Here is a 12,636-nt window from a genome sequence, read left to right as displayed (position 1 = left end):
TGTTATAGAATTTGTTATAGATTTTTGTCCTCAGAGTACAGAACTAAAATGATAGTCTATTCATTTCAGTCATGTTATGCACTCATTGCTTGAGTGAATATGAAAATGAGTATAAAATAACTTGCAAGATTGGTTACTCCTCTGCAGTTACTACCTCATGTTTGGTGGTCCTCTGCTTCTTCAAGGCCAGAGACTTATAACACTCATGCCAAGTTTTATAGGGACATTTGGACGATAAGAAATCGTGATATTCTCTCAAAAACACCAGAAACTTTAAGACTTAAGTCTTATCACATTTAATGAACTCACTTGTGAAGAATGTGCAGATCTCTTCTAATGGGTGTCTGGAGCAACTTTGAGGGCCACCCAGCTTGATAAGAGCAAATAAGAACTACATGTTACTATTGAAGTGCTTTGACTTGTTTCCATATAGTGGGCTTCCAAGTAAAGACAGTCGCATTCTTACATTGGGAATTAGCTACAAAGTTAGAAACAGAAAACATTAGTCAAAACAAGACTATGTTTTTGATAATGAATCTGATTTCTTTGGAGCATCATGAATTTGTACCTTCTGTCCCCTAATTATGTAGCCTATGTGACGATTCAAGCCCAATGATACTGCCATCATTGCCATATTTTATGGTTGTTCAGATTGCAGTGAACCTAGGAAGAAGATTGAAATAACATCCAGTGGGGGGAGGGAAGCTTAAATCAGTTTACCCAACCAGAACCACATACAATTACCACGCATCCTTTTAAAAAAGTGTGTCCTAAAACAATTACTATACCAATCTCCACAAACTCCACAGAGGTGTGGTGTGCAGGCACAGCTAGCGACTGCCAAAAGACATCACTAAAAATTGTTTAGGCTGCATGCAAGAAATTATCACTCTTAAAACCACACCATGCACAGAATACAATGGTGTGAAATTTACAATGATGTGAAAATCACTAAGAGATTTACTAACCCGCCAGTAAAATTTACAAGAGGGAGGAAGATCTTTTCAATTAAAACCTCTGTACATATTGGATTTAAAGGTTAGGCAGTAAAAAAATGTTTAAAAGAAAAAAATTGTGTGAGGAAAAACTGCCCAGATTATCTTAAATCACGTCATTTTGAACAAGTCAAGTCAAATTTATTCATATAGTGCTTTTTTTTACAGCATACCTTGTCACAAATGTAGCTTTGCAAAGGTGTAGCTCCAGATTAATGAACAAGTCAGTGGTGACAGTTGCAAAGAAAAATCCCTGGTGAAATTAAGGAAGAAACCTTGAGAGGATCAAGACTCAAAAGGTCAAATCAAAGGCCTGAGTCATTGTATATGTGATCAAAGCCTCTCCTCTCCCAGTGTTTTAATAGGAAATATTATGCTGCACAGAACAAATGTATATAGGACAAAGAAAAACATTTCCAAGCCTCTAACTATCTGTTTCACATATATGACTATGATCTCTATAAAGCTCTGATGTCTGTACGCTTTTAAGAGTACAAATATTTGACAGCACTGTAAGACATGGACAAAGCCTCGTAGTGTGAAGTGTTTAGTGATTGCACCCCCCCCCCCCCCCCTTTGAGGAACTGTACACCAAGCAAAAAATGAGTCTATAATTATTCATAACTCTTGGAATTCTGATTTGTTTTTGAAGAGTTAATCTCTCCTCTATCTTTCCTGAGGCATGATTGGTTCATTCCAGGAGGTACAGAGTATATATATATATTGCAACTCTTTAGACCAAACTTGTGTTGTGTTTCTTGACGTGTTGTCTTCAGATTTGCTTAACAAGAAAGGTACAGTTAATATTTTTTTTTAACCTCTCTCTTTAACTTATTCTGTAACCTAGGCTGTGATTCAGGGGGGCAATTTTGAAAACCATTCTAACTATATACCAAAGGGGTGGCTGTGTTATTAACAAGGCTGTTTTTCCCTTGAAAAGCTCTAAAGAACCGTGTGTTTGTGTGTGTGATTATTTCTCATCTGGCTAGATTGAGATGCAGTCTGTGGTGTTCCTGGTGTGTTTAATGGGATACTCATTAGCTGTCCCAGTGAGTAATTCATTCACTTCAGAAACATTTCTGAACGTTTCCTCCCTACAGTGGAAGACTGCTGGTATAAATATAATTGCCAGTGACTTAGCATACATGAACATCCTGCCCTTGCCATAATATTGTGTGACATAGCCATTTTATATTACTTCTTTAACATTTCTTGTTAGGCTCCAGACGGTGGTAGCAAAGAGGTAAGATCGCTGTCTATAATCTAATCAGACACCTACTGTTAAGATTGCTTTTTGCAAAATGATTTGTACACTCTCGTGTAGCAGCGTGCAGCTGCTCATGCTCACACAGCCCTGCGGCTGATGGAGATCTACCGGATGTTTGGCCACCTGCAGCAGCAGGTCAGTGCTAATGGAATGCCTTGATTACCAATGGCAGTCCACCGAATCCGAAAGCAATCTCTGCAACCCGTTTTACTTTTATTCTTTTGCGTTCTCAGGGTGTTCCAGTTCTTGGTTCTCCCCAGATGCCTGTAAGCTACCAGATACGCATTTTCTTAAAACTCTTACTCTCACCTTTGACGTGAAACACCACACGCTGTATTGACGCTTATATCAGTTTCTTTTAGGGATTCACGTTCGACAACAACCCACTGCTGCCCCCTAGAGGAGATGGCTCTGTCAAGGAAGCAATAGTGAGTTATTCGACTAGACTCTCAGGATCACATTACATCCGTATACTCCAAATCTCTAAAACAGCAGTTTGAGTCCACTGAGGATTTACTGTGCCACTGTGCCAGCCCCATTCTGGAGGATTCTATGGCAACCGGGTGGTGCCTGCAGTCCCGCTGAAGTCAGACGAGGCAGATGAGGCAGAAGAGGCAGAAGGCGGAGAATCCCCTGCAGGTGACCCCGCTGATGACTCCACCGCCACTGATGCAACATTAAATGATCCTGTTCTGTCTTTTCTATGAGTGACACAGCCTGAGCTCCTGCCTCCTGTAGCTCTGACAAAAGAGGCACAGAATTGAGATCAAGGCCACACTCATGTGTACTAATAATGCCAAGAGAGGTGGAGTTCATATAATGAAAAGGGGCTACATGGTTGGAACAGAAGAGCATGTTATGTTTAATGGGAGAATTGGGGAGGGGGATTAAAGTTTGAATGATTCTTGTGCACCTCAGTGCAATCAATATAAGAAACAAACCTTTGTGACCGAGGCTGTCTCATGATTGTTTTTTTTTTTTCTCTCTCTCTTGTGTCTTGACTTATTTTTCAAATAAACATGCAGCATGTCATTCTGCAAATAGGGACCTCTTTATTATATCCACACCTTTAATACAAATGTGTAGCTCTTGGGTGTAAAGAGAAATCTTACTATTAATATGGCTGTGGACATAACAAAATCATCATTGCTGAATTAATTCTTAAGAGTGCTGCTTGCATTCGGTGGACTTCATTATCAGTGTAGATGTTTATTCAACACTGGGAATTTTACCTTTTGCCATTCTACTTTGCTAATGCACCTGATACATTTCATCATAAGAGCATCACTGGAGAAACATGGGCTTTACACCTACATTACCCAGCTTTGAATGAAGCAGCAAAACAGAAGGTTGTATGTGGCTAAGAAGACAGCCAGCTTGCTTTAATAGGATAAGAGAGACCTCGGGCCGAGTGCTGAGTGGGCAAGTGTCTCTATGCTATGAGTAAATCCCCCACACATCTTTCTGATTACACAACACACAGGGAGAACACGCTTAATAATGGGTGATCTTGTGCTTATTCAGTCAAACCAAAAGCTGTAGTTAAGGCCCTTGGTGTAACATGACATAAATTAAGACTGTGCTGAGAAGTTAGGTCATGCTTTTGGTAGTACAGCTTCTTTCTGGTTCACAGCTTGCACCCTCTCTCCATAATAACACTGCCCAATACTCTAATGTAGCATGGGACTTCAGCCCATATTAAACACACCTGGGACAAAATGTGCAAGTCATTTATCTCCCAAGTGCAATTAATTTTCATTTAACATTAATTTATTTCCAAGTGTATGGTCGTGAAGTTTAATTTCTATAATATACCACACCTACATTTACATTGTATATACCCAATATGACTGTAAATACTGCTACATAACTATTACCATACAGATGCACAATGCAGCAGCCTCCTATTTACATTTTGCACCATGCACTTGTATGTTTCAATACTTTGTGATAGTATTTAAATTTACAGCATTTAGCTGACACTTTTATCCAAAGAAACTTACAATTATGACTGAGAACAAGTTGAGCAACTGAGGGTTAAAGGTCTTGCACAGGAGCCCAACAGTGGCCATGGTGGGGCCTGAATCAGCAACCTTCTGATTACAAACCAAATACCTTAACTACTGAGCTACATACATATGATGACATAGATCCAACATATCTTGCTGATCGCTTGTGTTACAAGTGCTACAATACGTTTGAAATGTTGAAATGGGATTGAATTAATAATAAAAAATGCTATACAATTATTATTATTATTATTTTTATATTATTATTATTATTATTATTATTAGTAGTAGTAGTATATTATTATTATTATTATTAGTAGTAGTAGTAGTAGTAGTGTATTATTATTATTATTATTATTAGTGGTAGTAGTAGTAGTAGTAGTAGTAGTGTATTATTATTATTATTATTATTAGTAGTAGTAGTAGTACTAGTGATAGTAGTAGTAGTGGTGGTAGTAGTAGTAGTAGTGGTAGTAGTAGTAGTAGTAGTAGTAGTAGTGGTGGTAGTAGTAGTGGTGGTAGTAGTAGTGGTGGTAGTAGTAGTAGTAGTGGTAGTAGTAGTAGTAGTAGTAGTAGTAGTGGTAGTAGTAGTGGTGGTAGTAGTAGTGGTGGTAGTAGTAGTGGTAGTAGTAGTAGTGGTAGTAGTAGTGGTAGTAGTAGTAGTGGTAGTAGTAGTGGTGGTAGTAGTGGTGGTAGTAGTGGTAGTAGTAGTGGTGGTAGTAGTGGTAGTAGTAGTGGTAGTAGTAGTGGTGGTAGTGGTAGTAGTAGTGGTAGTAGTAGTGGTAGTAGTAGTGGTGGTAGTAGTGGTAGTAGTAGTAGTGGTAGTAGTAGTGGTGGTAGTAGTAGTAGTGGTAGTAGTGGTGGTGGTGGTAGTAGTAGTGGTAGTAGTGGTAGTAGTAGTGGTGGTAGTGGTGGTGGTGGTAGTAGTAGTGGTAGTAGTAGTGGTAGTAGTAGTGGTGGTAGTAGTGGTAGTAGTAGTAGTGGTAGTAGTAGTGGTGGTAGTAGTAGTAGTGGTAGTAGTAGTGGTGGTGGTGGTAGTAGTAGTGGTAGTAGTGGTGGTAGTAGTAGTGGTGGTAGTAGTAGTAGTGGTAGTAGTAGTGGTGGTAGTAGTAGTAGTGGTAGTAGTGGTGGTGGTGGTAGTAGTAGTGGTAGTAGTGGTAGTAGTAGTGGTAGTAGTAGTGGTAGTAGTAGTGGTGGTAGTAGTAGTAGTGGTAGTAGTGGTGGTGGTGGTAGTAGTAGTAGTAGTAGTGGTAGTAGTGGTGGTAGTAGTAGTAGTGGTAGTAGTGGTGGTGGTGGTAGTAGTAGTAGTAGTAGTAGTAGTGGTGGTAGTAGTAGTAGTGGTAGTAGTGGTGGTGGTGGTAGTAGTAGTGGTAGTAGTGGTAGTAGTAGTAGTAGTGGTGGTGGTGGTAGTAGTAGTGGTAGTAGTGGTAGTAGTGGTGGTGGTGGTAGTAGTAGTGGTAGTAGTGGTAGTAGTAGTAGTAGTAGTGGTGGTGGTGATAGTGGTGGTAGTAGTAGTAGTAGTAGTAGTAGTGGTGGTAGTAGTAGTAGTGGTAGTAGTGGTGGTGGTGGTAGTAGTAGTGGTAGTAGTGGTAGTAGTAGTAGTAGTGGTGGTGGTGGTAGTAGTAGTGGTAGTAGTGGTAGTAGTGGTGGTGGTGGTAGTAGTAGTGGTAGTAGTGGTAGTAGTAGTAGTAGTAGTGGTAGTAGTAGTAGTAGTAGTGGTGGTGGTGATAGTGGTGGTAGTAGTAGTAGTAGTAGTAGTAGTAGTGGTAGTGGTAGTAGTAGTAGTAGTAGTGGTAGTAGTAGTAGTAGTAGTAGTAGTAGTAGTAGTGGTAGTGGTAGTAGTAGTAGTAGTGGTAGTAATAATAGTATAGTAGTAGCAGTAGTAGTGGTGGTGGTGGTGATAGTGGTGGTAGTAGTAGTAGTAGTAGTGGTAGTAGTGGTGGTAGTGGTAGTAGTAGTAGTAGTAGTAGTGGTAGTGGTAGTAATAATAGTATAGTAGTAGCAGTAGTAGTGGTGGTGGTGGTGTTGAGAGAGATCACCAACATTTTTAGCCATGCAGAGGCAGGGAGGGGATAAAAGACTTTGTCACTTGCATTTTATCCTCTTAATGATCACCCAATCCTTCTCAGGGTCAGTACACTTGGGCTCTACAAAGAAGTGAAGTCACTTTTAGAAGACAATTTCAGATTTTTAACATAATCCTGTTTTATTCAAATGTGTTATTTGACTGTACTAAAGCCTGAAGCTTTTTTTTAGAACTAAAACCGGGTGAAGATTAGAAGAATGTTATGAGAAGAGAGGCTGAGAGGATAATCTTGGTGAGTTTGAAGTGAATTTAATCAAATTAACTACTTGATTCTATATCTAGGTTTCCCTTCATTGTTTTCATGTGGTATATCGATAACATTAAATAATAAGGCATTCTGATAAGAAAGAATGGTAAGGTAGTAAACTGAATGCTATAATGCTATGGAATGGTTAGTCTGCCTTCGATACAGCTGAACCCTGGGGTGGACACTCTGGCTTCTACAGTATCTTTGGACTTCCACAAAGTTCAATTCTTGGCCCTTCATTATTACATCTGTATGTGCTTTCACTAGCTTTTAGCTCAATAAATATATAGCTATATCTGTGTTTAGAATCTGATGCCCACAACTCTATTTCTTCCTTGTTTGGTAGTATAGATAACATTATCCATTAACAAATGGAACTTTTATAATTTCCTGCAACTAAACAAAGTGGATGCAGGTTCAATCACATTTCCCCAGCTCTTAAAAATGACCTTTTAGAGGACTTATCATTGTAAAGTGTCTTCATGGTGTTTATATAAAAATCATTATTAAAAAGGAGAAAAGTTTCATCTAGATTATTGATGCTGTCAAACAGCAATCTGATGATCCTCTCACAATCCTGGCTGAAGAGGGCATAGAACTTTACATTCTATTTAATTAGGTTTTTATTCCAGATTTTTTCCCCCCAGATTTTAGTTTGTTCTTTCTCCTTGTACTTTGAATTTAAATATCTTTTACAGTTAATAGCTGGTAAAACACATTTTCTGAAATTACATTGCCTTTTGGTTTTTTTTCAAATCATGAACACAAATCCAAAAATTCTACTAAATTCACTAAAATAACTCTTTGTATAAAGCAAACGATTGACTCAAAAACATTACATGTTGAAACTGTGCCTTCAGAACAAACATATATACACAGCAACAATTAATACTGAAAATCAAGTAGACCATAGTGCTATTAACTGAATAACACTAGTGCTATAAATTGAAAGCATTAGCATATTTGATGTCACACAAGAGAAAAAAGATATTTTCATGAAATCCATGTCAAAAGTGAGTAAAATGGATCAATGCAATACAAAAACTATATCCAGATTTGAAACTCTTATTTACTCAGCTACAAATTAAGTTTTGGGACAAAACTACAAACCAAACACAACAGTTTAATAGGAAGAATTGTAACGAAGGCTGAAGGCAGCCACCCTACTAGGGACTTGAACACAGGGTGGACAGGAAGTAAATGTGCTCTCTGACTACCAGATCAAAGAGCATAGCAGCTAGAGCACCCATTCAACCTAAGTGAATGTCTCAGTCACATCATCTTCCCATTCGGAGAATGATGGTCTAGGTCACAGGAGCTTTTAGGGGGAAAAAAAAGTAAATTTTTTTTCTTGCCACAGTATCTTTGGGCAGGCCAAAGAAATGTATTTACTTCACATGTTATATCCTCCCTGTCAAATAGGGCTACCTCTCAGTAAGGAGACTAAGGTGGATGACATGCGTTTAGAGACTAAAACTGGATAATGTAAATAGTCTGTTCCTGCTTCCTCTATAATGTAATGGGGGCACCAACAGCCTGGAAGTGAGCACGCCCATCAGGACAGAAATGTTTTCTCACAGAAGGAAGGTGATCTGGCAGAATAAATGAAGTCAAGTGCAAGTGATTTTTATAGTTCTTTTAACAACACGTGTTGTCTCAAAGCAGCCTTACAAATGTATGGGTCCAGGCTCTCTGTTGATTTGTAGAGACCTTTCCCTTGAAGGGGATAAATGAACCCAAAACATGTCATACTCTTAAAAGGGTCGAAGCCCTTCATAGGCATCACAGAATATGTACCAGCATCAAAGCCATTGGTTGATCCTGACTTTATAACCATGTGTTAACAATGTCATGGTTTAAATGTTAACAAGCATATTGTTGTGTTTCACCGAAGTAAATTTACTGCTTTAATAGCTGTTTTTCTGCATAAGAACATAAGATTAATTGTGTTTTAGGTTGAAAGTTGAGTTTCTTGCCTGCAAAAAGATCTTAGATGCATGACAATGTGTGTGTATAAGGTAATAACTGTACAAAATCTTCTCAAAAGAGAGTTTTCCTTTAGGTAACTGAATTTTTTTTTTTTAATGTGTATGCAAAATGTCAGAATCAGTTTTAATAATAATCATAATAGTTACTGTTATTATGAAGCATTTATAGAAGATAAGCGGACCCTCTCTTTCTAAATGACTCCAGTTATGGAAGACCCTAAGAAAGACAACAAATGCCCTTGTCCTCCTTCCAGTCTAGGGTTGCAGGGTAATGTCTTCAGCAAAAACAGCAATAAGGAGTAAGTAATCACAAGCCGACTTACCACCGCAGAGATTTTAGAGCTAATCGTATACAGCAAGCACATTCCTAGCTTATGATGCAAACTGCCACATGAATTTATTTTATATTTGCTAGAGAAGAAAAGGAAGAAGTGAATAAAGAGAAAAAGCTGCCCAACAGAAAAAAAGAAAGGAGAGAGAAGAAGAAGAGGGAGAAGAAGGAACAGGATAGTGAGAAAGAAAAGGAAGAAGAAAGTGAGAAGATACAAGAGAAAGTAAAAGAAAATGTTAAGGCACAAGAAAAGGAAGAAGAAAGAGAGAAGATACAAGAGAAAGTAAAAGAAAATGTTAAGGCACAAGAAAAGGAAGAAGAAAGTGAGAAGATACAAGAGAAAGTAAAAGAAAATGTTAAGGCACAAGAAAAGGAAGAAGAAAGAGAACAAAAACCAGAACAAGAGAAAGAAAAGGAACAAGAAAAGAAGTACAAACCAGAGTGGTAGGTGCAAATAATTAACACTTCAGTTAGTGGCTTTCTGATTCTATCAGTGGGCATCAGTGCTTGCTCTTCAGTATCTCTTGTTCATTTCCTCTTTCAAGGCCAAAAGAAGTGTTTGTGATTAATCCAGCTAGCAGTCTTTATTACCATTGGCTGGCTCTCATCACTGTTCCTGTTATGTATAATTGGACAATAATCATTGCAAGGTAAGCTTGCCATGCATTGAAATCATTTTTACTCATACAAATGTGATCAGTGAGACATTCAAACTGAAGCGCTGTCTAGCAGTTAATGAAGTTTCACTACATTATAACCTGCAGCGTAGATCTTAGCTATAGAATGCGGGACATCTGTTTATATTTTATTTTCTTTATAATTTCTAGATCAATTTAAGCAATAAGTCTACATGATCAATTAACATGGCTTGCAATCTAAGTCTTGAGCTGGTTTTAGCTCCTGAAGGTTTGGTTGTCTGTTATTGCTGTCATAGAGAAAGCTTTAATCACGGTTTGTTGGCAGATTTGAGTGGCAATTTGTTTGACATTATAATGTCCAATATTAGTATAGTATTGTAATGTTTAAGATAAACTATAGCTTTATTTGATGTACAATTTAATGCAAGTGTACCAAATCTTAAACTCAATCTCTCGCTATACAGTACATAACCCACTACACGAGACTGTATCTGCAGAATGAGCTGCAGTACTTTCAGAATTCACATAGCATGGAGCAAAACATGGAGCAGTAATCAATCATTCTTTTATGCAGAGCCTGCTTTGAAGAACTGCAGCATGAATACCTGATAACATGGTTCATCCTTGACTACATCTGTGATCTTCTTTATGCGGCTGACATGGCCTTTAGGACTAGGACTGGTAAAGCCTAGCCTCAAGAAAGCTCAGATGAGTTCAGAAACTTGGAAATTTAAAGTCTTACACCTTAGCTTAGTGGGTTCAATCTTTTATCAACATCAAACAAACTGAACTGACTTGCTTTTCTTTTATGCATCAGTGATTTAATTTTTCACTCTGTCAAACAGGGTATCTTGAGCAGGGGTTGCTGGTCAAAGATGAGATGCTCCTTCGTAAGCACTACATGGACAGCATTCAATTCAGACTCGACATCATCTCCATGATTCCCACTGATGTGCTGTATTTTGCCCTGGGGCTAGACTACCCCGAGATCCGCATCAACAAGTTGCTGCGCATCAGCCGCATGTTCGAGTTCTTTGAGCGCTCCCAGACCATGACCAACTATCCCAACATCTTCCGCATCTGCACCCTGCTCATGTATATTCTTATCATTATTCACTGGAATGCGTGTTTCTACTTCTCTTTCTCCAAGTCCATTGGTTTTGGCTCGGATGCCTGGGTCTATCCTGCGCTTACAGAGCCGGAGTTCGATAAGCTGATGAGGAAGTACTCCTTCAGCCTCTACTGGTCCACCCTCACACTCACAACTATTGGAGAGACGCCCTCACCCGAACTAGACTCAGAGTTCTTTTTCCATGTGATGGACTTCCTTGTAGGTGTTCTGATCTTTGCCACCATTGTTGGCAACATCGCCACCATGATCTCCAACATGAACGCGGCTCAGGCACAATTCCAGGCGCGCATTGACAACATCAAACAATACATGCAAGTACGCCATGTTAGCAAGGACCTGGAGATTCGTGTCATCAAGTGGTTTGACTATCTGTGGACTAATAAAAAGGCACAGAATGAGAGGGAGGTTCTCCGGTACCTCCCGGACAAGCTGCGAGCAGAGATAGGCATGAATGTGCACCTGGACACACTGAAGAAGGTGAGAATCTTTGCAGAGTGTGAAGCAGGTCTGCTGCTAGAGCTGGTGCTTAAATTACAACCACAGGTGTTCAGCCCTGGTGACTACATCTGCCGCAAGGGTGACGTTGGGCGAGAAATGTACATCATCAAGGAGGGCAAGCTGGCTGTGGTGGCAGATGATGGCATCACACAGTTCTGTGTCCTGGGTGATGGGAGTTACTTTGGTGAGATCAGCATCCTCAACATCAAGGGCAGCAAAGCGGGTAACCGCAGGACAGCGAACATCTGCAGCATCGGGTATTCGGACCTCTTTTGCTTGTCGAAGGATGACCTAATGGAAGCTCTGACAGAGTACCCCGAGGCCAAAATGATGCTGGAGGAAAAAGGGAGACAAATCCTCATGAAAGATGACCTTATCGACCTGGACCCGGTCAACCTGAAGCCCGACCAGAAGGATCTGGAGGACCGCGTGAACCGGATTTACAGCACAATGGAGCTGATGCAGGCTAAGGTGAAAAAACTGCTCTCTGACTATGAAAGAACTGAGAAAGGGCTCGAGCAACGGATTGCTCAGATAGAGGGCTACACTGGGGAGGAGGCAGAAGACGATGATGGTGAGGAGGTGGGGTGGGAGAGGAAAGACGAAATCACACCAGAGCAAGACAAGAAAGAGGATGCCAAAGAAGAATTGAAAGACGAGATGGAAAAAACAGAGTCAGAGGAAAAGCCAGATGAATAGAAAAAAAATAATGGACATTTCAAGGTCCCTAAGACTGTGCAATTAAAAAAAGAGAAAAAGGTAGGATTAAGCAGTGTTCTACAAATACAAGGTGCAGTGAGACCCTGGGGAACACAAGCCACAATGATTAACGGCTTTCAAACATATTGCACTAGAATTAAGCATGTTGAGACCTATAGTGACTAAAGAAGACTATGTGATGGCGTTTATAGCAGTATATTCAAATGGCCACAAGACTGCAGTAGAGAGTCTGTGACGACTGCTTTCAAGTATTGTGCTGCTTAGTTCATCTATAAATGCATGCATTTTTACATTTATGGAACTATATAAACTGGGAAACAAGTCAGGAAACTAAAGCAACCCATTTTATTTACTAGTTTATGGATGGCTGAAAAATTCAACACATTTCTGCCCATCTTTTTAACTTAAGAAGAGTTGCCTTATTTTCCTGCTTCATTCTTTTGCACAATCAAAAATAAATAAAAATGGACCCGCAGCACTGCACTCTTAATTTTTTAAACATTTTTTAATGTTTTAAATGCTTTTAGCGTATGAATACATATTATAAGTAAGTTCATAAGAGTATCAAACTACTTGCTGAGTGAACCTGCGTAGAAGACACCGCAAACCCCACATTATTTACAGCAAAAAAAAAACATGCTATATTTGAGGAGCATTAAAAACAACCACATGAATATAAAAAGTAAATAAATATATTTATATTTAAAGTCATTTGAAAATGAATG

General features: G+C 39.2%; 2 protein-coding genes across 5 annotated transcripts; both read left to right on the top strand.

Moving 5' to 3' along the window:
- The first annotated feature begins 1,988 nt into the window (after nt 1-1,988).
- Nucleotides 1,989-3,274, top strand: enam (enamelin). Its single transcript, XM_035530253.2, has 6 exons — nt 1,989-2,044; nt 2,215-2,238; nt 2,320-2,397; nt 2,496-2,528; nt 2,625-2,690; nt 2,796-3,274. The coding sequence occupies exons 1-6, from the start codon at nt 1,991-1,993 to the stop codon at nt 2,967-2,969; spliced, it is 429 nt and encodes a 142-aa protein (XP_035386146.2). The 5' UTR covers nt 1,989-1,990; the 3' UTR covers nt 2,970-3,274.
- Nucleotides 3,275-6,419: 3,145 nt separating this feature from the next.
- Nucleotides 6,420-12,386, top strand: cnga1a (cyclic nucleotide gated channel subunit alpha 1a). Of its 4 annotated transcripts, none has more exons than XM_081714767.1 (7): nt 6,420-6,589; nt 8,798-8,891; nt 9,008-9,306; nt 9,349-9,367; nt 9,469-9,573; nt 10,136-10,242; nt 10,407-12,386. In XM_081714767.1, exons 2-7 carry the CDS (start codon nt 8,800-8,802, stop codon nt 11,888-11,890), a joined length of 2,106 nt encoding a protein of 701 aa, XP_081570893.1. In that variant the 5' UTR covers nt 6,420-6,589; nt 8,798-8,799; the 3' UTR covers nt 11,891-12,386. The 4 variants fall into 4 exon arrangements, with proteins under 4 accessions (XP_081570893.1, XP_081570892.1, XP_081570891.1 ...); XM_081714766.1 differs by having other exon boundaries at nt 9,442-9,573; XM_081714765.1 differs by having other exon boundaries at nt 9,008-9,367.
- The last annotated feature ends 250 nt before the right edge of the window (nt 12,387-12,636 follow it).

This window comes from Electrophorus electricus, chromosome 5, assembly GCF_041902795.1.
Source record: "Electrophorus electricus isolate QZ-2024a chromosome 5, ASM4190279v1, whole genome shotgun sequence".
Lineage (NCBI taxonomy): Eukaryota > Metazoa > Chordata > Actinopteri > Gymnotiformes > Gymnotidae > Electrophorus > Electrophorus electricus.
The sequence above is the reverse complement of the archived record's forward strand: the minus strand, read 5'-3'. Positions and strand labels throughout refer to the sequence as shown.